Source organism: Pan paniscus, chromosome 16, assembly GCF_029289425.2.
Source record: "Pan paniscus chromosome 16, NHGRI_mPanPan1-v2.0_pri, whole genome shotgun sequence".
Lineage (NCBI taxonomy): Eukaryota > Metazoa > Chordata > Mammalia > Primates > Hominidae > Pan > Pan paniscus.
The window spans coordinates 78,374,777-78,399,165 of NC_073265.2; the positions used below are offsets into that span (position 1 = coordinate 78,374,777).

A 24,389-nucleotide genomic window follows, 5' to 3' on the forward strand; every position below is an offset into this window, starting at 1 on the left:
GGGTGGGCGTTCACGTAGCCAGCAAACATTTGCTGAGTCTACACTGATGTGGACTCACGCTGGGCCAGGGGAGGTGACATGGAGATGAACATTTCCTGACCATACCCTAGGGCTGGCAAACTGGCCTTGGTTTTAGGGCCAGCCTCAATGTCCCCAGGGACACATGGAGGACAGCACAATGAATGGAGAATGAGGCTTCATTCAAAGGAAAGAAAAGTGCTCATTATCCTTCCCCAGCCCGTTTCTTTATTTACTATTATAGTCATGCAACATTTAACAGGGATGCGTTCTGAGAAATGCATTCTTAGGCAATTTTGTCATCCAGCAACACGTGCAGTGGAGACCCCTCCACTAAAGTGTACTTACACAAACCTGGATGGTACAGCCTACTACACTCCTAGGCCATATGGTATAACCTAGTGCTCCTAGGTGACACACCCATACAGCATGTTACTATACTGAATACTGTATTTTTACTGTACCTTTTGTATGTGTAGATAGATTTAGATACACAAATGCTTCCCTTTGTGTATCTAAACCTATCTAAACCTATAAAAGATACAGTAAAAATCCTGTATAAAAGATAAACAATGGTACACCTATAGGGCATTTACCATGAACAGAGCTTGCAGGACTGGAAGTTGCTCTGGATGGGTGAGTGACTGAGTGGTGAGTGAATGCGAAGGCCTAGTACATTATTGTACACTGGTGTAGGCTTTATAGACACTGTACACTTAGGCTACACTAAATTTGTAAAAATAAATAAAGTAATTGCACTATGACGCTACGACGGCTGCAGCGTCACCAGGTGATCACCAGGTGATCGGCGTTTGTCAGCCCCATTAGAATCTTACAGGACCATCATCGTAGGTACAGTTTGTTGTTGACTGAAATGTTATGTGGCCCATGGCTGTAGTTACTTCCAGTAGTATGCTGGTAAATCCACTCTCAAAAAGGAAAAGAAAGAAAAAGAAAAAGAAGAAGTCTCACCTCGTTGATAGTGTCTGCTGATATCCATCATAACCAGTTTCAAACTACCAGTGTGATGTCACCAAACACAAAATTTGAAAGAGAGGCATAAAATGGGCTCTGGCCGGCTGGTGCCAATTGGCTGTAGCATAACACTGGTTCTCCTTGGAGCCCTGGGAAGGGGTGACCCTGATTGTTCCTCCTCTGGGCCGCACATGGCCTGTGACCTTCCCAAAATCACATGCTGCACTGAAGCGCTATCATTAATCAATACAGCCATGCACATCACAAGGAAGCAGCGTGTCTCTAGCTGAGACTTACTGAATGTGAAGTGGGAGTGGTCTACCTCATTTGGCTGGGCACCACCTAGGTGCTCATCACATGTGAGCCTCTAGTCCCATCCTCAGCCCTCCTCCCCCCAAGGCCTAGGGTTGAAGGAGATTACTTCTAAGACGTACGGGCTGCCATTTGTCCATTCATTCATTCAGCAATTTCCTCTCTTTGTGCCACACACTACATTGGGTGCCAGGGAGACAGTGGGGAACAAGACAGACACAGCAGCTACCTTGTGAAGTTCATTAATGCTGGGAATTATGAGGGCCAGGCCCCCTGGCACTGAGTTCTGGTTTGGGCTCCACTTCCAACCTACCATATGGCCTTGAGCAACTCAGCCTCCTCCTTGGGCCTCAGTTTCTTCATCTGTAAAATGAAGAAGTTAGGCTTGATGTTCACTAAGGTCTCTCACAGCTTAGACCTTCTGTGGCTCCAGGGGGTAAAGAGAGGTCCAGAAGGCCGCCACAGGAGGAAGCGTTGGTTGGAAGGGCCAGGAATGTCTCCATGGAGGAACAGCAGGCAGGAAGCAGATTGGACCTCTGAAGATTCACCATGAGTCCCATGAAAGAGGAGGGGATGTGTTTTGGGTGGCTTCTGATGGTGGAACTCTTGGATGTAAATTATAATGTGGGTGAGCCATTTTGACTCAATCTTGAAAGTTCTTGAGTACAATTGGAGCTGCTCAGCCAAGGAATGGGCCACTTTGTGATGGAAAGAGCACCTAACATGCAATCAGAGGCCAAAGACCACCTGGCTGAGCTGTATATACAGGATTCATGCCAGGGAGGTCATTATTGTAAAGCATCATGATCGTCAGTAGTGAAGGAATGAAAAAAAAGAAGTTGTGTGGTCCACTGTATTATGTGGAAAAGACAAATAGCATGCAAAAAGATTGCAATTACAGAAAAACACAAGTAGATACCTTAAAAAAAAAAAAAAAAAGACTAGAATGGCCAGGTACCATGGCTCACACCTGTAATCCCAGCACTTTGGGAGGCCAAAGTGGGTGGATCACTTGAGGACAGGAGTTCGAGACCAGCCTGCCCAACATGGTGAAACCATGTCTCTACCAAAAAATACAAAAATTAGCCAGGTATGGTGGCACACATCTGTAGTCTCAACTACTCGATGGTTGAGGCAGGACAATTGCTTGAACCTGGGAGGCAGAGGTTGCAGTGAGCCAAGATCATGCCACTGCACTCCAGCCTGGATGACTAGAAGGCAAACTATCAAAACACTAATAATGAGGATTCGGATTGTAGATGATGGTCATTTTTTTTTCCCATTGTCCTATTTTCCAAATATTTGGTAGTATGATAATGTTGTGTTTGAAATGAATGCAGTTTTATTATTTATGGAAAGTCATCTGGTCCAACCCTCATCCTGGGACAGGAAGCCTCTCTACAACCACTAAACTCTCTTCCAATCCCCCAGTTCTGAGAGGCTCACTCAGGCCTGACAACCAGGGAGGTGGGAGGAAAGTTACACTGATGGATGCTTGCTGAGTGCCAGAGCCTGTGCTGGGTGCAGAGCCAAAGAAACAGTGTCCGGCCTGGAGGAGGGACGATGGCAGTCACATTATCTCACTCAGTCTTTGAAACAGCCGTGGGGCAGGTCCTGGATTATTAAGCAGTAGGCGTCCACCCACATCGAGGAGGGGTCTCCACTGCACATGTTGCTGGAAGACGCATTCAGGGAGAGTGGGTGAGCTGCCTGTTCAATCCCATAATTTGATGGAATCCAGGCCAAGACCTTGGCCAGGTAGACAACCATGGGGTAGAGTCTGGCTGATGAGGAGGTGAAGGTTTCCTTGTCTGCAACCTGGACACATGCACGCATGCTCACACAGACACATAGCCTCAGCTCAAGCTAAAAGCACCTCACTTTCCCCTACCAAATCTCCACATAATGCTCTCTGAGAAAGTCAGTTCCTTGGTGATGAACCCAAACCACATGACTCTCACCCGGCCTTCACCCAGCATCCCCTTCCTGCTCCCCAAGCTCCCCTCTCCGCTTCATTTCAGGCTCCCCGTCCCCTTCCTCTGCCTCACCTATGCTGTCGCCCTGTCAGCACCTAATTCAGCTTCCCATGGAGAAAGGCCTCCCTGTTGACAGGGCCGTGCTGGGACTCGGGGCTGCCAAAGTCAGTCTTCTCGCATAAAAGGCTCAGTGAGTCCTGGAGACACTTGGAAGCCAGACAGAATGGAATTTCTCCCTATTTTCTTTACAGCTGAGAAAACACACACAAACACAAGAGCATATTTATTGCGATATTTCTATCCCAAAGTTTGTCTTAAAAAAAAATAAATAAATAAAATTAGTTTCTCTGCCCACTCCACCCCTATCCCCCTACCCCCACTCTCCTCCTCCCCACCTCTTTTCATTCCTTCCCATTTCCTGGTTTAGTCCAGGGAGAGAAACCAAGCCGTCCAAGCCCCACAGAGCACTCCTACAACCCCGGACAATGTCCAGCTTGTTCAGAGAGTGAGGGAAGAAACACAGCTCCGAAAACATACACACAACCTCCCAATGAAGGGTGTTCTGAGGGAAGAACAGGCGGGCCTTGTGTCTGAACACGAATCCCTAAGGCTCTGGGAAGAGAGGAGCCGGAAAGTCTAGACCCCTCCCCAGAGTGGAGAAGACACTTTGCCCTCTGCCCTCTGGGGAACTATTTCCCAGCCGCAACTGGTCACATGGGGCTTGAACGAGAGCCCCTCATGGTGCCACAGCCTGCAGCCAGAGACTTTTCTTTAAAAGGCAGCATCTAGGTAGAAAAATCCCTAAGGAGACACAGGGGCTACTTCTCACAACTTTGGGATTTTCCAGACTTTCTCCAGTGTGAGGATGACGTGCCTCATGCATTCACGCCATACCCCCAGCAGCACCCACAGACAGCCCTTTCATTTCTGGGGTGACTCGTATATGTAGCATAGGTGGTAGAAAGATGACACACTCAATCAACAGGAAGAAAAAGTCACTCGGAGTCCTGGGCCCACCCTGCCCCTGCCCCTGGCGTTCCTGGATGGGAACACCAGTGCCCTCCCAACACCCCTCCTGAGCCTAGGGACTCCTGGGGTGCCCCCCTCATCCCCAAATCCATCCAGCCCCAGCCGGCGGTGACTGAGCCAAGAGCGACACCTGCTGGGCCACTGGACTCTGATAGAGCAAAGGTCTGGGAATGCCAGGGGCGAGAGTTGCTGAAAGCTCCACTCTTTTCTTTAGTCCCAGATCCTCCATCCGCTCCAAGGTTCCCTCCCTCTGTGATGCAAGCACTTCTTAAACCAAAAGGGCAGGGTAGGTGCTGATGCAAGTCCATCCAACAGAACAACTCGGGGAACATCACCAGGCATGCACCGTGGAGGGAAGGTTACAGGAGGTGTCTGTAATGCGACTGCACGTGTTCTAGGCCAGCGGTGCTCCATCTTGGCTGCACCTTAGAACCTTCCAAGCTCTAAAAATCCTGAGGTCCAGGCTGAAGCCCAGGTGATTTCAGTGTGCAGCTGAGGTTGAGAGCGCTGCTCTGATGGGTCTCCTGTACATTCTGTTGGGTCTTCTTGGGTACACCTATGCTGGAGTCAGGGTTCCAATTGTGCACCTTTACACTGCGGTTGTCACAGACCTGTGTACTTATTATGACAGCTTTCCAGCAGATGACGATAAGGAAGGTTTGTCTGTCTAATCCACATGAAGTCATTGATCTAGCAGGAGAGCTACAGCTTCCTAGGTCTAATTTCTCTCCTAAAATATTAATCCGTTCATCCCATAACCTCCTCAAGAGCTCTCTAGGTGAATATCTTTTCCCTGACATGAACCAGGCCCCTAAACCTTGCCTTAAACCTTGGAGGCTAGTCCATTCTAAAACACACGTGATCTCTGGATTTGAAGTTGGTAGCAGGCCCAGGTTTCATTAGGGATGTTGAGCAACTCATCACTTCTCTGAGCCTGAAGGACTGTATTAGTCAGGGTTCTCCAAGGAAACAAACCAATAGGACACATGCACACAAACACACACCTACGCACACAGACACATACACACACACACACACACACACACACACACACACACGAGAGACAGAGAGAGAATTATTATAAGGAATGGGTTCATGCAATTATAGAGGCTGGCAAGTCCCAAGGTCTGCATGATAAGTTGGTAAGCTAGACCAGGAGACCTGGTGGTGTAATTCTAGTCCAAGTTTGAAGGCTTGAGACCTAAATGAAATGATTGGAGTAGTTTCAGTTTGAAAGTCAGTAAGCTTGAGACCTAGGAAGAGCAGTTGTTTCAATTCAAGTCCAAAGGGAAGAAAAAGCAATGTTCTAGCTCAAAGGCCATCAAGCACAAAGAATTCTCTCTTTCTCAGGACAGGTCAGTCTTTTCTCTCTATTCAGTCTTCAACTGATTGGACTAGACCCTCCCACATTAGGGAGGACCATCTGCTTTATTCAGTCTACCAATTCCAATGTCAATCTCATCCGGAAACACCCTCACAGACACACCCAGAACAATGCTTGGCCAAATGTCTGGGTGCCCCGGCCCAGTCAAGTTGACTCATACAATGAACCATCACAGGAACTCATTCAGATGAGACTTCACTGGCTGAAAGATGGGAGGTTAGGTTTATTAGCCTAATGCCTGGAATTAAACTGAGAAACCTGTGAAGGTTTTGTGAGGGAAGGATTTTTTAAGAAAATATCTCACAAACCACGTGCAGCCTCCTTCTCTGGAGATGATTCCAGGTCCTTGGGTGTGGAATCATCACTTTGCATCATATGTCACATGACTCTGCTTGACCTCACCATGCCTTCACTGTCTAAATAACGCCTCTGCCTCCCCTCTTCCAGGTGAACTATGACCACTTTACTCTGGGTTTTCGTGACTCTGAGGGTCATCACTGCAGCTGTCACTGTAGAAACTTCAGGTGAGGACATTCCTATACATGTTTCACGTATTCAGTAGGCATGAGTACTGGGTTTGAGTACTGGGTACTGAACCTGGTGCTACTGGTCCCAGGGATATAATTTCCCCTTTCCTGGACTTTTCCTGGCCCCACCCTTCCCCTATTGATGCATGCATAACTGTGATGGGATAGCACCCATGCGCGGGCACACTCTTGCAGGAGCCTTGCTCAGATAACACTGCTCCTGACTGCCCTCAAGCCCCGACAGCTGGCAGGGAGAGCTCCCGGCAGGTGCCCTCCTTCCCTCCATGGATCTCAGTGAGGACTGCTGCACACTGAGCTTGCAGGAGGGGCAGGACATAGACAAACCAGTGGAGAAAGGGCCATTGAGGGAGGATCGGCTGGAGCACCAAAGAAGAAAGGTCACTTGGGAGACAGCCAGAGAAAAGCCCCAGGGAATCAGACAGGTCTTTGCCTTTTCTGCAAACCATCCTCGGGAAGCCCCAGCCTGGTTTCGTGCATGTGGAAGGCACTGGGTCTACTGATAATCCAGCATTGGACCAAATGAGCAAAACTTCCACTGACCCCAGGATGGGCTTGACCCCAGAAGGGAAGGTATGTCTCCCCTAGGCCCAGACAAGAGAGGACTCTGCTCTTGGCTGTGTATTTTAGAGGCCCCCACTGGCCATCCTCCAGCCTCAACCCTCTCCAAAGGAAGCGGAGTCAGCAGGGCCAATGTGTCCGCCCAAATCTGCACTTCCCCTTTAGAGCACATTCTGGGGTCCCAGGATGCCCAGAATTTCCTCTCCAAGTGGGCCCAGGCCACATCCAGGGCCTGCATGGGTCCATCCTCCTACAGGGACACCATACTCCTGGTGGGAGCCACCCTGGGCCCAAGGGAGGGGCCAAGGAGTGGCTGTTTGTATGGGGTGTGGGCAGAGCAGGGCTGTGGGGCTGAGATAAGCACAGCAGCACATGAGACCCCCTCACAGTGCAGTCAGTGTGGGAAAAAGAAGGCAGCCCAGCTCCCCATGCTCCCACCCAGCCACTACAGCCCAAGGCAAAACACCAAGGAATCCAAGAATTCTGAATTTAAATCTGTGCTTTCAGGTCATTTTGAAAGGTACCATTGTCAAATAGGAAGATAGGACATAGAACTTAATAATCTGTTGGCCTGATTTACCACTTTTGCATCTGTAGACATATGGGACAAGGGCCTTCATTTGTACTGTTGCTGGGAGACCCACAGCCATGCAGCCCCTGGCTGTACCCAGGGGTGGTCTGCCCACACAGGGAAACCAGTTCATTAGGTTTGAGTGGGGCTTTAAAAACTGCTGAGCTGGGCACGACAGTCCCGTTCAGCTCTCCCCTGAGAACCACTACTGCTAAAACCAAGCCATGTCCAGGGTGCGAGGGCCCAGCACTCGGAGGAAGATGCCTGTGGAAGGGGCCGGTGGGACTGTCCAGGACATCAGAAGGTTAAGGCCTGGACTCTAAGCATTCCTCGCTCCCCTCCCCTTGCCCTGTGATGTATCTACAACCCACAAATATCTGAAACATTTTTTATTTCAACCTGTAGGCCCCCATGAAAGAACAGGTTTCATAAATGTATGAGTCTCCATGAAAGGTGCTATTTTTTTTTTTTGGAAAGCTGTTTTTTTTCTTTTTTTTTTTTTTCCCATTCCCAGCAGATCTTTTATTTCTAACAAGATTTGGTAAGCTTGTTGCACCTCCTGTATTGACACTCTCCATTATATTAACATGTTTGGAGTCTGATCCTATCCCATCGCCTCTCCTGCATCTGACTGTTTGCACACCAAAATGTCTGATCTTCTCGGATGCTTCTCCACCTGAGTCCCCTGACTCCCAAACAGCAGAAGAGAGTGACTTGTCCCAGTGGCAAAATCAGGCTCGCACCCAAAGCAGACCTCCCCAAATGGGACACATCTTAGAAGTTTTCTGTCTCAGCTTTAAAATTGTGTAGATTACTTTTCTACCCCAACATAATTTTTCCCAAAATCTTTGAGTTAAGCTGTCACTCCAAGGAGATGGGTCCTGTTTTATTCCATGCTTTGGTGCCCACTGCAGTACCCCAGTTTGAGAAACAGGGAGTTGGTCCTGACTCTGACGTCTCCCCTCCCTCCTCTGGAATCCTTTTCTAGCTCCATAGTTTCTGTCTCGAGATGCAGAGGCCAGGGGTCTTGAGGAACACTGCTCTGGAAAGGGCGTGGCAAGCCTTTCTGGGAATTCCCACATGACACGGGAGCATCCCCATCATAGAGACAGACACACTTATTGGATTTCGCTCTCTCAGGAGAGTGCATTGCTGGAAGGATGGATGGGGAGGCGGGGTGGTCCTCTCTAGGCACTAACAGGTCTCTCTTCTACCCCACTTCTCCCACACAGACCATGACAACTCGCTGAGTGTCAGCATCCCCCAACCGTCCCCGCTGAGGGTCCTCCTGGGGACCTCCCTCACCATCCCCTGCTATTTCATCGACCCCATGCACCCTGTGACCACCGCCCCTTCTACCGCCCCCCTGGCCCCAAGAATCAAGTGGAGCCGTGTGTCCAAGGAGAAGGAGGTAGTGCTGCTGGTGGCCACTGAAGGGCGCGTGCGGGTCAACAGTGCCTACCAGGACAAGGTCTCACTGCCCAACTACCCGGCCATCCCCAGTGACGCCACCTTGGAAGTCCAGAGCCTGCGCTCCAATGACTCTGGGGTCTACCGCTGCGAGGTGATGCATGGCATCGAGGACAGCGAGGCCACCCTGGAGGTCGTAGTGAAAGGTGAGAGCCTCCCACAGAGACAGACGCTGCTTCACCCACATAAAGAACCAGAGCAGTCTCCGCAGTGCAGGCGCAGGCCTTCAAACCAGCTCCTCCACGCACCTCAGCCAAGTTACTTAACTTCAGCTACTTCCTCTGTGACATGGAGCTGGTAATATCATTCTCTCTAGACTTAGGGAGCATTAAATACTTCCTGGCTGTGGTCACAGGTAACTGACAGTTTGTGCTTCCCAAGAATCCTGTGATCCGGTGGGTCTTGTGATCGTGCCCATTTTACAGACAAGCAAACTGAGGGCAAGTGACTTGCCTGAGGTTACCCTGGAAATGAGTCAGAGCAGTCTCCTGACAGTTCATCCTGGTGTCTTTTCCCTCCCCCTCTCCACTCTTATTCTCAGTTCCAGAAGCCAAAGCATGGGCTGAAGACTCCCTGGTCTCTTTCTCTCCATGACCCAAGGAGAACAGTCAGGTCTTTGGTTAGCTTCAGGACTTTGGTCAACACCAGATTTTTCCCAGGGGGAGGTACAGTGGGAGACTCTGTCAAAGACAGTTCACTCCTGGGCACACCTTAAATGGGGTTTCCACTAGGGTGGCCCTGGGCTGAGGGTGCAGGGCGTTCTGAGTGTCTCTTTCTCTTAATGCAATATGGGGGTCTTGGAGTGATAAGAAAAAATTATAAGGAGGCAGATTTTAGTTTAATTCAAAGAACTTTCTCATTATCAGGATTATCATAAGTCTTTAAAAAGGAATGCCTTATAAAGTAGTGAGCTCCCCATTACAGGGTGTTCCAGCAAATTCAGAAGGATCACGTGCAAAGGTGTACAGGGAGTCATGCATCAGCCCAGACCAGCCAGTTCCCTAAGGTCCCTTTGACTATTGCCATAATTCTGCGAGGGCCTGGGTGATCAGAGACTGTGCCTGACCAGCTCTTCCGCTTGTGGGCGTGTATGTGTCTTGCAGGCATCGTGTTCCATTACAGAGCCATCTCTACACGCTACACCCTCGACTTTGACAGGGCGCAGCGGGCCTGCCTGCAGAACAGTGCCATCATTGCCACGCCTGAGCAGCTGCAGGCCGCCTACGAAGACGGCTTCCACCAGTGTGACGCCGGCTGGCTGGCTGACCAGACTGTCAGGTGAGCCCTAGCCCATCAGCTAGTGGGGGCCAGGAGTCAGCAGCCACAGGGGAGTGGGGCGGGTGCTGGGTGGAACGTTGGCCAGCACTGAGCTGGTGCCAGCATGACACTGTGGCCAGCCTAGGTTAGAGGCCGTGGTCATACCTTGGCCAAACAGCAGCTCAATGACCCATCCCAAACCCTTGTTATTGTGATTCTCTCTTGCAAATGGGATGAGGGACTGCTAGCAACCTTGCCCTACATGTCATTATTTTTCCTACCCATTTTTTTCTTTGCCATGATTTCCTCACTTTTAAACTTTGGTGTCTTCTGTATTTTTGTAAACAACCTTCCATCCTTTTTGTTTTTAATAAGGCAAGATATAAATTGAACCCCTTGGTACATCCTTCCCTGAGCGTAGTTGCTGAGGAGTGAGGTGCAGAGCAGTCCAGATAGACCCTGCCCTCAAGGGATCTCAATGCACTGTGAAGGCAAGATGATATCACCCATTTCAGGAGCATCATAGCTCCAACAGCCAGAAACACAAAGCCTCAGGAAGGAAAATGTCTTTGCAGTCTCGGGGTAGGAAAACAGATCTTAGGATACAAAAACTATAGCCATAAAAAAAAAAAAAGATGAGATAATAGTCTAGCATAGAGCAAGAGCCCACACCTGGGGGCATAAGGAACTGGACTCAGCCGGGCGCAGTGGCTCATGCCTGTAATCCCAGCACTTTGGGAGGCCAAGGCGGGCAGATCACGAGGTCAGGAGATCGAGACCATCCTAGCTAACATGGTGAAACCCCATCTCTACTAAAAAATACAAAAAATTAGCCGGGCGTGGTGGTGGGCTCCTGTAGTCCCAGCTACTCGGGAGGCTGAGGCAGGAGAATGGCGTGAACCTGGGAGGTGGAGCTTGCAGTGAGCCGAGATCGCGCCACTGCACTCCAGCCTAGGTGACAGAGCGAGACTCCATCTCAAAAAATAAAAGAACTGGACTCAAATTCCAGCTCTGGCACTTGGAAGCTGCGTGACTGTGGACAAATGATTTAACACCTCTGAGCCCCAGTTTCTTCAAGTGTAAAGTAGATTGATGATAGCACCTACCTCACTGGGTTGACACGAGACTCAAATGATATAGAGTGAGGCCTAACAAACTATGGCCCAGAGGCCAAGTCCAACCCACCCCTTGCTTCTGTAAATAAAGTTTTATTGGGACACAGTCACACCCATTTGCATATCTGTGGGTGCTTCATGCTACAGTGGCAGTTGAGTGGTCACCACAGAGACTATGCAAAACCTAAAATATTTACTATCTTGCCTTTTATAGAAAAAAAATATGTGAGCCCCTGATAGAGAAAGTGTGTTTTGTACCACTAAATATTCAGTAGTGGGGGCTGCCTTTAATCATGATTCACTGTAAAAACAGATAGGCAGTTGACATATTCAGAAGAGACATTGTCAAATGCAATATTAAGTTGCTGTTTCCTCCCATGGGAGGAGGATTCAAAGGCAGAGGCCATGGGCTTCCCTTTGTCCTCTGAGTGTCACACCTCCATTTCGGGTTCCTGACAGATACCCCATCCACACTCCCCGGGAAGGCTGCTATGGAGACAAGGATGAGTTTCCTGGTGTGAGGACGTATGGCATCCGAGACACCAACGAGACCTATGATGTGTACTGCTTCGCCGAGGAGATGGAGGGTGAGCTGCCCTGCCCACCAGGAGGCACCCAGCTCCCTTCCCAAGGCCACCTTCCCCTCCCCATCTCCCCACTGACACTTGAGATCACACAGGCTGCCAACTCAGGGCCTGACACACTCTGTCCTCCTCTGCCATGAAGGGAGGTGGGCTGAGGCCTACAGGTCTGCACCCCTCGCACTCCACTTTGGAGAGGGTCTCAGTGGCCCCAACATCTGCAAAATGTCTGATGTCGCCACTGGACCCAAGAGCACATGTCACAGGAGGTTTCTCACCTGGGATTGCCCCTCCCAGCTGAGACCCTGGCTGCTGTGAGAAGCACATCCCTGTTCTAAGGTCCACCATGCTGTCAAAGTCCAGCCCAGCCTTACCCTCGCAAGCGACACTACACCTGCAACGAAGCTCCCAGGGCAGCTGGCCACCCAGCCACCCTCTCCCAGAGTCCCTGTGGGCAGCCCCAGCTCTGTTCCTGGACAGAGCTGGGGGCAGCGGAGAGGAACCTGGGCTTTTTCTGTTTTGTAAAGGGCACCAGTTTTGGTCACAGAGTTACCCACGCACGTGGATGACACCCTTTCCCCCATCTGCACCCATATACTCCTTTGTACTTTCCAGACTCTGCAATGTCTATCTCCTCCCTCCCTGCCTGCCCCCCCTCCCCCCTACCTGAGCACAGTGCCCACAGCTCCTCCAGGCTGGGGAGAAGAGCTGACAACTGGCACTTTCTGGGTGAGGGGCCCCGGCCAGGCTTTCTCACCATCGTAGACCGCCTGCCGCATTCCCACCCCAGGGGGCAAACCTGCCTATTAGGTAACAAGTTATTTGTGTGTTCCCACATTTGGCTAACCAAAGACAAATAGAACTGCCAGTTAGAGCTGCCACTGAGCAGGGGTAGCCAGAACCACCCCTGTGAGTGGATGCCGTCCGCCCCCACCCTTACCCCTTACCCTTACCCCTGACACAACCTTGTTAGATTTTGGGAAATTTTTTTTAAGCTCATGGTCCTCGAATGATGCTCTTACAGACTCTTCAGGGTCTAGAGACCCCAGTTTGGGAACCACTGCTCCAAGGGCTCAAGGTCTGATGCCTGCTTTTCCCAGGAAAATTTGAGGTTTTTAAAAGGATTTGCCTTGAGTAGGCAATGCTTAACTCCTAGGAAAGATCCCCCTGTGGTGGAATGCAAATGGGGCAAAGAGGCTTTTGAGCAGAATTTTCCTCCCAGATTTCAAGTTTGCTCCACCCTTTGCCCAATCTCCCTGCCACTTTTGCTGCTTCTTTCTTGGTCCCCTTGTTTTAGGAAATTGATGTCATCCTACACAAAAGCCCAGAAATAAGCAATGAAGGGCAAGATCTGAGATGCAGACATATGAGACCAGGACTTTGGGAAGTTAAAGGACTCCCAAGACCTCGTGGAAAAGTGTGGATCTCTCTGGGGATGCAGAGCAGGGGGAGGGGGAGAAGACCCTTACCCAGCTGGCTGTGTCCTTCACAGGTGAGGTCTTTTATGCAACATCTCCAGAGAAGTTCACCTTCCAGGAAGCAGCCAATGAGTGCCGGCGGCTGGGTGCCCGGCTGGCCACCACGGGCCAGCTCTACCTGGCCTGGCAGGCTGGCATGGACATGTGCAGCGCCGGCTGGCTGGCCGACCGCAGCGTGCGCTACCCCATCTCCAAGGCCCGGCCCAACTGCGGTGGCAACCTCCTGGGCGTGAGGACCGTCTACGTGCATGCCAACCAGACGGGCTACCCCGACCCCTCATCCCGCTACGACGCCATCTGCTACACAGGTGGGGCACGGCTGGTGGTGGGAAGGGAGTTCATGCCACTAAAATGGGGTCCTAGAGGGAAGAGGGTATCTTGGAAAGGGAGGGTTGGTTTTTGCCCTTGAAGGGGCCACGGGGTACCTGAACCCCATGTTTTTAGGACACCCCTCCATTTTCACTGGTTCCTAGGAAGCACTAAGGTAGAGACTCGAGACTGCAGCGTATCTAGCTCTGTCTCATCGGATCAGCACAGACGAGGCTTAAAAACCTCCAAACTGTTTTCTCCAGTTTGAATCAAAGCTCTGTCACCTACTACTGTGCAACCCTGGCAAAGTCAAGGCTGTGAACCTCACTCTTCTCATCTGTCTAGTGGGGAGATGGGGTGCCCGCCTGCGAAGACGTTGGGGGTCTGACATGTGACCCTGGCACCCATGGGAGGGTGCTGCTATCTGCCTTTTTAAATTGAATATGTCTAAAAGGAGGGTCAAAATGGGTTTTGTTGTGTTTTGTTTTTTTGTTTTTCTTTGAGACAGGGTCTCACTCTGTCATCAAGGCAGGAGTTCAGTGGTGTAATCATAGCTTACTGCAGCCTTAGCCTCCTGGGCTCAAGCAATCCTCCTGCCTCAGCCTCCCATGCAACTGGGAATACAGGCACCACCATGCTTTGCTATTTTTTTTTTTTTGGTAGAGATGGGGTCTTGTCATGTTGCCCAGGCTGGGCAAAATGTCATTTTACTTTATTATTATTATTATTGTTGAGACAGAATCTCACTCTGTCACCCAGGCTGGAGTGCAGTGGTGCTATTTCAGCTCATTGCAACCTCCATCTCCCAGGTTCAAACGATTCTTTTGCCTCAGCCTCCCAGGTAGATTGGGATTACAGGTGTGCGCCATCATGCCCAGCTAATTTTGTATTTTTAGTAGAGATGGGTTTCACCATGTTGACCAGGCTGGTCTTGAACTCCTGACCTCAGGTGATCCACCCACCTCAGCCTCCCAAAGTGCTGGGCTTGCATGCGTGAGCCACCACGCCCAGCCGCAAAATGTTATTGAAAAGAGTAGGGGAAAGTTTGATGGGGACTTTATTTTGAAAAATTAGACCAAAATGTTCAAATAAGTTTTTATCTTACATTTAACACATTTTGGGTTATAATTATAATTACATGCTAATTCTTGGAGGAAAAAACAATGCCTCACATGAATGAGGAGTTGCAAAACTTTTATGTCCTAAGTGGTGATAACACAATGACAACTCATTACGCGTTTCATTTCCACAACCTGATCTTACAGGAAGAGGGTTAATAGTTGGGATTTCCCCCTCGAAGCCTCTCTTAACCTTTTGGTATTCTAACCACTCTTTTGGAAGTAGTATCACTCTCATGGGACCCTCATTTTTCCATGACTATGAGACAGGCAGTTCTCCAAAGCCACCTTCATCAACTTCACAAACTGCACTTTCTGCGAGATTTTCTGATTTCTCCTTATAACTGACTTACCTGGTCCTGTTGGATAGTTACAGCATCAGATGGTTGGTAAGGTGCTCATGAGACGAGTGAAGCGGCAGCTGTGTTGAGCAGGAAGGGCTGTTGGGGTGGGAACTGATCTTTATGAGCCGTCAGCTCATTGGTCAATATCTTGCCCTCTGATAGCTCTTGCACTCTTGCAATCTTGAAACTGTGGGGACTCCTACAATGAATGCCGATAGCTGAGTACCCCTGAAATGGGCTTGGCAAGGTGCCTGGCACACAGTGGTGCCCTCCTGCCCCAGCAGGGAAGGAGGAGGAGCCATGCTCATCTCCAACCCACTCCTCATCCCCCTCAAGCCGGTCCCAGGCTGAGAGGCTAAAGCTTGTCTTTGCCCCTCCCCTAGGTGAAGACTTTGTGGACATCCCAGAAAACTTCTTTGGAGTGGGGGGTGAGGAGGACATCACCGTCCAGACAGTGACCTGGCCTGACATGGAGCTGCCACTGCCTCGAAACATCACTGAGGGTGAAGCCCGAGGCAGCGTGATCCTTACCGTAAAGCCCATCTTCGAGGTCTCCCCCAGTCCCCTGGAACCCGAGGAGCCCTTCACGTTTGCCCCTGAAATAGGGGCCACTGCCTTCCCTGAGGTTGAGAATGAGACTGGAGAGGCCACCAGGCCCTGGGGCTTTCCCACACCTGGCCTGGGCCCTGCCACGGCATTCACCAGTGAGGACCTCGTCGTGCAGGTGACCGCTGTCCCTGGGCAGCCGCATTTGCCAGGGGGTAAGTAGCTGCCCATGGGTGCATCCAGGGGCAGGTGGAGAGAACTTGGCCTGCAGGGAAGGGATTCCCGCAGTTGAAGGCTGTACCTTCTACTTAACCTGGCACGTGGGACAATGTTCTCTCCTCTCAGACCTTATTCTCCTCATCTGTGGAACAAAAACAATAGGCCAGACTAGTCAGGTCCACACTCTTGCCACCAGGGATTTATTTCAAATGAGGTCATATGTGGAATCCAGTCTCTGTATCAAGCAGGCACATGTGCCACATAGTTCTAAGGGAAGTAGCATGGAGAACAACTGGGCTCCTTCTGTCCAGGGCCCCTCCTTGCCCCATCAGACACCCCAACAAAACAGAGCCACTAGAAAACCACTGCCTTGGATGACCCCTGAGGCCTCTCACTGCTCTGACCTCCCAGGACAAAGGCCAGCAAACTGTGGCCAGTGGGCTGGGTTTAGCTGTTCTCATATGGCCCATGACTTAAGAATGATTTTTACGTTCTTAAATAGTTAGGGGCAAAAAGTCAAAAGAAAAATAATATTTTGTGACACATGAAAATTATATAAAATTCAAATTTCAATGTCCACAAATAAAGTTTGATTGGAACAAAGCCATAGCCATCTGTGGACAAGTTGTCTATGACTAACTGAAGACAATCACAGCGGGGTTGCATACAGTCAGTCCTTCATGTCTGGATTCAACCAACCGTAGATGGAAAATATTCCAAAAGAAAAGAAACAATAACAACAATACAACAATAAAAGTAATACAGATTTAAGACAATACAGTATAACCACTACTTACATAGCATTGACGTTGTATCAGGTTTTATAGGTAATCTAGAGATGCTTTTATACAAATACTACACTTTTATATCAGGGACTTGAGACTCTGCAGATTTTGGTATCTGAGGAGATCCTGGATCCCGAAGGATAACTGTAGTTGTAACAGAAGCCACATAGCCCACAAAGCCTAAAATATTTACCATTCGGCTCTTTCCAGAAAACGCTTCCAACTCCTATTCTAAGATGACTGTGTTCTAGGTGCTTAATATATGTGTGAAAATGGGATGTCAGGTAGCATAGAGCCCAGTGCTTCCCAAACTCAAGTCTACGAACAAGGACATTCTGGTGTGGCCTTGTTCCGTAATAGCCTTGGTGGGGTTCCCACGCAGGGGAGGGGCAGATGGACGCTGCCATCCACCATCACACCCACGTGGCTACCAAGTGGGATTTCAGCCTGCATTGCCCAGATAAATCCAATATGTCAGGCAGCAGGAGTTGGCCCCCCTCTGTGCCCATGGAGCCTTGGGAACTGCACACCGTGCGTCCCTGAACCTGACCGCTCCCTCCTCCCCACCCAGGGGTCGTGTTCCACTACCGCCCGGGACCCACCCGCTACTCGCTGACCTTTGAGGAGGCACAGCAGGCCTGCCTGCGCACAGGGGCGGTCATTGCCTCGCCAGAGCAGCTCCAGGCCGCCTACGAAGCAGGCTATGAGCAGTGTGACGCCGGCTGGCTGCGGGACCAGACCGTCAGGTGAAGCCATGCTCCTCGCCCAGCCCGAACCCAATTGAAGAGGTCAGGCTTAAGGAGCCACAGCCTGACACCGCCCCCAGCACACTGAGCACCCAATACCTTGTGGGTTAATGAATGAATTAGTGACTCAACTGAGGCATATCCCGAAAGGGTGGTGAAGGGCACCGAGTAATGTTCAGTTCTTGGTCATTTCTCCCCATCAGACAGAGGCAGCAGCCCCCTCCTCAAGTGCCCCGTTCCCCTCCAGCCTGACCCAGTGCCCTTCCATGCAGCTGCTCTCTCCTGAAGCCAGAAATCCCCCAGGAGCCACCAGATCCTTCCCCCAGGCTGCTCGGAGAACTTGCTGCATAAGGGGCTTTTTCCTGGTTTGAATACCCCCAGACAACTGAAGACATGTCCAAGTCCCTGAGTAGCCTCTGGCCTCAGCCCAGGGCCGTGCATCTACCAGCCCCTGGAACAGGCCTTCATCTTCTCCTCCCACTCTCCTTTGCAGATACCCCATTGTGAGCCCACGGACCCCATGCGTGGGTGACAAGGACAGCAGCCCAGGGGTCAGGACCTATGGCGTGCGCCCATCAACAGAGACCTATGATGTCTACTGCTTTGTGGACAGACTTGAGGGTACAAGCCACATTCTCACATTTCGGGCCCTAGATGGGCAGGGGGTGGGCAGGGAGCTGACACAGTGATACAAAGAAGAGAGGGGGTTGCCACCCACCCACCCCTGATCCCACCCAGCTTTCCAGGTGGGAAAGGGTCCTGCTGAAAAAAGAAGGCCCCCAGCCCCTCCCTCAGATCTAGTGCCTGCTCTCCTACTGAATGTTTCATGTGGTCTCCTCCAGCATTGCAGGGGAGCATCAGTCCCTTTAAAAAGCAATGAGGTCTGTGGGTAAATCTCGGTTTATTATAAATAAACGCTATATACACCAACTCATTCTTGGAGAGTCCCAATGCCTGGGCACAAATCAAAGGCACTGAGAAGTCCTGCAGTAAAAACAAACACAAAAAACCTCTTTAGGCTGGGCACAGTGGCTCACACCTGTAATCCTAGCACTTTGGGAGGCAGAGGTGCCTCAATGTGGGTGGACTGCTCTAGCCCAGGAGTTCGAGACCAGCCTGGGCAACATGGCCAAATCCGGTCTCTACTTATTTAAAAAGAAAGAAAAAGAAAAACTTCCTTAACTCTCTTTAACTCAGGATTGCCCAGTTTTTAACCACAGACCTTTATTTTGTTTTATTTCATTTCTTTTAATTTCCATGAAAATTACCAAATTTCCACTGAATGCAATTTTGGAAATGCTGGTGTTCCAGAAAGATTTCGGCATTGCCACTCACTTGTTTCAAGACCCTGGGCAAGTCACTTAACCTCTCTAGGCCTCAGCTCCTTCATCTATAAAATGGGGCTGATTTATATGTACATCAGAGGTTTTTTTGAGTATTAAATGAGATATGTATGAAAAGTTCTTGGCACAAGTAGGTGTTCAGTAAGTGTAAGCTCTCCTCCCCCTGAACCGGATAGGTATCAGGTACATTGCTAGGTGCTGGGACCCAGCCCCTGCCCTGGATGAGTTCCCAGGGTGTGGGGTGAGCACGTCCACAGCAGTCACAGTGATAAGTGCAGTGGTATAGGGGTGCAAAGGGATTGGAGGGGGCCCAGGCGAGCTGCCTCGCTTAGCCAAGGGAGGGGGTGCCTAAGTGTGAGTGGAGAATCCAGAAAAGAGGGACGGAGGAGAAGTTGTTGTGGAAACAACTCGGCCCAGTTTGACGGGAATTTTGACTGTTTTGGCACCAAAAGTCCTATGTACCGGGAAACCCCAGTCCAGTACAAACCAGAGCGGTGGTCAGCTATTTCCCAGGGTCCCAGAAAATCTAAGGGGGAGTGGTCAAAAAAGGGGTGATGGGGCTGGGCTGGGTCTTAGCCCTGGTGAGGAGGGTTAGAGGAACTCTGTCCTGGGTGGGCAGGGATGGACCTGGCCTGAGTGTAGGGGGGGTCATATTCTACCCCTTGCCTCTGCCCCCAGGGGAGGTGTTCTTCGCCACACGCCTTGAGCAGTTCACCTTCCAGGAAGCACTGGAGTTCTGTGAATCTCACAATGCCACGCTGGCCACCACGGGCCAGCTCTACGCCGCCTGGAGCCGCGGCCTGGACGAGTGCTATGCCGGCTGGCTGGCCGACGGCAGCCTCCGCTACCCCATCGTCACCCCAAGGCCTGCCTGTGGTGGGGACAAGCCAGGCGTGAGAACGGTCTACCTCTACCCTAACCAGACGGGCCTCCCAGACCCACTGTCCCGGCACCATGCCTTCTGCTTCCGAGGTATGCAGCCTCACTTCGGCTCCAACAGCCCCTTTTGTCTGGAGAAGACCCTCCCTGGGTTCACCGGATCCTGCCACCACCCAGTATCCCATCCATCAGAGCAAGAAAATGTCAGTCCCTCTGGGGCAGAGCCAGCTCTGAAACCAGCACAACGCAGGCTTTGACCCCAAGGCAAGGTCATCCTTCTAAAGTTCCCCAGAGACAAGTAGAGATAAATAAGAACTTGAGCTGGTATTTATGTCTACTAGAAATGAAGCAGACCTGAATTTGAGTTATGGCTCTGCTGCTTAATAGCTGTGTGAAAATGGAGATATAATGGTTCCTACTTCAGAGAGAGCTGCAAGAATTAATTAAGTGCACGTGGTGCCCTTGGCATAGTGCCTGGGACACAGTAAATGTTCAATAAATGTTAGCTTTATTTCACATACATATATATGTGTAAAGCTATAATATATAGCTTTATTTTGTACAACCTGTAATTTGTACACCCTTGTCAAATTCTCTCCTGCTTGCAAATATTTTTGTGATGAGTTTAGTCAAATTATTCTATTATTCTTCACTAAGCACTGGTGGTTCAAGTTTTTCGTTGACCTATGCTATGGATATGCTACCATTTCAACCATCACTCCCCATTGGACTTCTGAGAGTGATGTCATCAAGCAATATAGTAAGCATGGCCAGGGCATAGCCGTGGAATTGCTGGGCTCTGGATGAGTTCCTGCAGAGTCCATGGAGGGTCTGGGTGCATGGACCAGAATGTAGATTGTAATAACAGCCTGTGCCATGTTTTATAGTTTACATCAAAACTGAGTGTCCTCGCAACTTCCTGTGAATCTAGAATTATACTCAAATAAACTTAAGGGGAAAAAAACTTGAGTGTCCCCAAGTTTCCCAGACATCCAGGGTCACCTTTTAAAACCCAATTCAAGGCCAGGAGCAGTGGCTTACGCCTGTAATCCCAGCACTTTGGGAGGCCAAGGCGGGCGGATCACTTGAGGTTAAGAGTCCGAGATCAGCCTGGCCAACATGGTGAAACCCTGTCTCTACTAAAAAAAGTGCAAAAATTAGCCAAGTTTGGTGGTGTGCACCTGTAATCCCAGCTACTAGGGAGGCTGAGGCAGGAGAATCGCCTGAACCCAGGAGGCGGAGGTTGCAGTGAGCTGAGATTATTCTGCTCTACTCCAGCCTGGGCAGCAGAGCAAGACTCTGTCTCAAAAAAAAAAAAAAATTCAAGGTTCAGCCAGCCTCAATAAGTCAAGTCCAATTCTCTCCCAGAGCCTTTGATGAGGCTCTTGTCCCAGTGCCCCTCTCCCTGCTCTGGGAAGCAGAAATCAAGCCAGTTAACCTCCCAGAAATTTCCCAGCCATGCTGCCCCCAGTCTCCCACCCCTGACCCTCCGTGAACTCAGCCTTGTGTATTATCCTGCACGGTTCAGCTTCCTCGCTGACCAAGCCTACTGCTGGTTTCCCCCACACCAGTACAGTTACCCCCAGCCCATGAATCCTGCCTTCACGCTTTCAAATGCCAAGATGGTTTCATGGAATTGAAGTACCGTCCTCCTATTTTTGGTCCTGACACACTTGGAACATAATCCCTGTCCCCAAGGTCGACAGCGTTGTTCAGTAGTTGAGAGCGTGGAGTCTGGCACCAGATACTTGAATTCAAAGACTAGATCTGACATTTGTAAGCCATTGACTCTGGGCAAATCATGTAACTCTGTGCCTCAGTTTCCCCATCTGTAAAATGAGATAATCATATCTCTCTCATAAAGCTGTTGTGAGATAAAGCGATTTTAGATACACAAGGCTTTAGAGCAATGCCCGGCATATATGGTTGATTCTGCAGGGGAGATGCCCCAGATCACCGGAACTAAAGTGCTGATGGTGCATATGGATATTATATCATTGGTGCCGATGGCTCTTACTAAGCGAGAAGGCAAACAGCCATCTGCTGAACTAGGAGGTGGGGCCTGGCCCACCTCAGAGTCCCCTAGCTCCCCTCAAGAAGGGCCAGCCAAGGACGGGTCACTGGTAAGAGAGGGACTCACTCTGAACACCCACATCTCCTTTAGGCATTTCAGCGGTTCCTTCTCCAGGAGAAGAAGAGGGTGGCACACCCACATCACCCTCTGGTGTGGAGGAGTGGATCGCGACCCAAGTGGTTCCTGGTGTGGCTGCTGTCCCTGTAGAAGAGGAGACAACTGCTGTACCCTCACGGGAGACTACTGCTATCCTAGAGTTCACCACCGAGCCAGAAAACCAGACAGAATGGGAACCAGCCTATACCCCAGTGGGCACATCCCCGCTGCCAGGTTGGTATGGTTTGGGTTCTGGGGCACACCCTGAAGCTGCATACCCCTGTCTGCCTACAGTGTGCCTGGTGGGGCGGGGGGGGGGGTTCCCTCCCTGGGATTTGTGCTGTTTCCCCAGCCCTGACACTGGCTGGGTGTGCTGCTGTGGGCAACTTCAGCCACCTCAGCTGGCCTCTAGGACCTGCCCCAGAGTGACAAAAACAGCCTTGTTCATAAAATTTTTTTATTACACATTTACTTTTCTGGCCCTTATTTCCCTTGCATGAACCCCCAAATGCCCAGGACTGTGCTGATGAGAGGGGCCTCAGTTACCTTGTCCTCCTGCACTGACACCCTCACCCTAACCTCAGCCCTCTCTTGTGGGAGGATCTCTAATAGAGGAGAAAGAACCAGAGAGGGGGTTACTGTTGGAAGTCTGACTGTGACCTGTCTCCTTGCCTTTCTCCTCCTTCCATTTCCCTCTTCTGGGCCAGGCCTCCTCAGGCAGAACTTCCTGAACTCTGTCACAATTAAACCAGATGAGACTTAACAGGATGAAAGCAGCAGTCCCTAAACCTTGTTGGATAAAGTGTTTTGTGGCCACTAAAGTTTGGGAAATGCTGGCTTACAGAGATTAACAGGTTTCCTCGCTGCAGACCTTCTCAGAGCCTTGAATATGCTAATGTGCACTGTAAGTCTCCAAGAGGAGGTGATAGATGTAGTGTGTCCCAAATGAACCACAGAGCCTCCCTCCACTCCCACACAGCATTGTTAATATCTAGCAGCTTCCAATTGGGGAAAGCTTGATTTAAAACAATGTACAGTAGTATGTGTGTATACCTGGTAGAGTCAGTTTCCCTGGGGGTATGTGCATCTGAAAAAAGGAGTATATCCGAGCTCCCACTAACTCATCCAGCTATGCATCAGCATTCTGTGCATGGTTCCAGAGCAATTTGGTGGTGTCAGGTGCTCTTCTGGGCCTTGGAGATGCAAAGCCTGGCCTCCCTCCATATGAGAACGTTAGGATGCCTCTGTAGAGCAGGGGAGAGTCTGGCCTAGCAGCCTCACCCAGCAGCCACACCTGCCTGTGACCTTCCTCGCCCTTCACCAGGAGAAGAATGACTGAGTCCTCTTTGGCATCAGGGTATGACTTTGCACAGGACTCTGGCAACCACTAGTGGGGAGTTACCAGTGGGAAAGTGGCTCCAGCAGCCCTGTAGAAATGTTTTCTAGACTTCAGGTCCTGACCACCTTGCTGATTTCAGCCATATCTGGGAACCATTTGCACTATCATTTGCTCCATGTATTTTTCTTTAAGTTGACTTGCTTTAAAAAAAATAAATGTAGGGCTGAGTATGGTGGCTTACACCTGTAATCCCAGCACTTTGGGAGGCCAAGGTGGGAGGACCACTTGAGGCCAGGAGTTCAAGACCAGCCTGGCCAACATGGCAAAACCCAGTGTCTACTAAAAATACAAAAATTAGCCAGGTGTGGTGGCACGCACCTGTAGTCCCAGCTACTCAGGAGTCTGAGGCATGAGAATCACTTGAACCCAGGAGGTGGAGGTTGCAGTGAGCCAAGATGGTGCCACCACACTGCAGCCTGGGCAACAGAGCAAGACCCTCTCTCCAAAAACAAAAGAAAGAAATGTAAATTTATTTAAGAAGGAACTGTTATATTATGACTGCAAATGGTCATCCTGATGTGTTTCATAGATAAATAGATAGATGATAGATAGATAGATAGATACATACATACATACATACACACATACACACATACATACCTATCAAAATAAAAAAAATCTTTTTCGGGTCCTGCCCAGCTAACTTTTTTTTTTTTTTTCATGGCACCACTGCTATGCTTCATGCCCCACCTCCCCCTCTAAGATTCTCCTCTCAGCAAGAACAAACTAAACCTGCTCAGTAGACCCAGCACCCTCAGTGCTCAGGGGCCCCATCTGGAAAGTAGGCCCCAAAGTACATACAAGGTTAAAATGCAGTGTGGCTGTTTTTCAAATGCCAAAGGAAAGAAGAGCTGAAGCAAAGAATGTAGCCTTGATTAGTTAGAATTGTGGGGTTTCCTTTTTTCATTTCTCTGTTTTTCAAATTGTCTGTAACAGAGTTCTCAGAACTGGAAAAAGTCACTGTATGTTTACAAACATCACCACCTGGCCCTTTCTTCCTCAGAAGGATGGCTTAAAATGAGCAGTTCTTACACTGAAGTGAGCCCCAGCATCACAAGGAGGGCTTGCTAAAACACAGTATGCCAGACTTCTTCCCAGAGTTGCTGAATCAGTGGGGCTGGGGTGAGGTCATCAGTGGGGCTGGGGTGAGGTCTAGGAATTTGCTTTTCTATTCAAGCTCCCAGAGGGTGCTCTTGCTGCGAGTCCAAGCTTTGAAAACCATGGGACCAAATCAATGAGATGGTAATGTGGAAGTACTT

General features: G+C 50.1%; 1 protein-coding gene across 5 annotated transcripts in view; it reads left to right on the top strand.

The window, feature by feature from the left end:
• ACAN (aggrecan) overlaps positions 1–24,389 on the top strand; it is a 71,518-nt gene that overhangs the window by 26,641 nt on the left and 20,488 nt on the right. For all 5 annotated transcript variants that reach the window (XM_063596906.1, XM_034939376.3, XM_063596907.1 and 2 more), the window contains exons 2-11: positions 6,142–6,218; positions 8,604–8,987; positions 9,945–10,119; positions 11,673–11,800; positions 13,287–13,580; positions 15,427–15,804; positions 17,165–17,339; positions 17,833–17,960; positions 19,361–19,654; positions 21,726–21,965. In XM_063596906.1, the coding sequence (XP_063452976.1) occupies positions 6,149–6,218; positions 8,604–8,987; positions 9,945–10,119; positions 11,673–11,800; positions 13,287–13,580; positions 15,427–15,804; positions 17,165–17,339; positions 17,833–17,960; positions 19,361–19,654; positions 21,726–21,965 (2,266 nt within the window). In that variant the 5' untranslated portion in view covers positions 6,142–6,148. The remainder of the gene's footprint in view (positions 1–6,141; positions 6,219–8,603; positions 8,988–9,944; positions 10,120–11,672; positions 11,801–13,286; positions 13,581–15,426; positions 15,805–17,164; positions 17,340–17,832; positions 17,961–19,360; positions 19,655–21,725; positions 21,966–24,389) is intronic.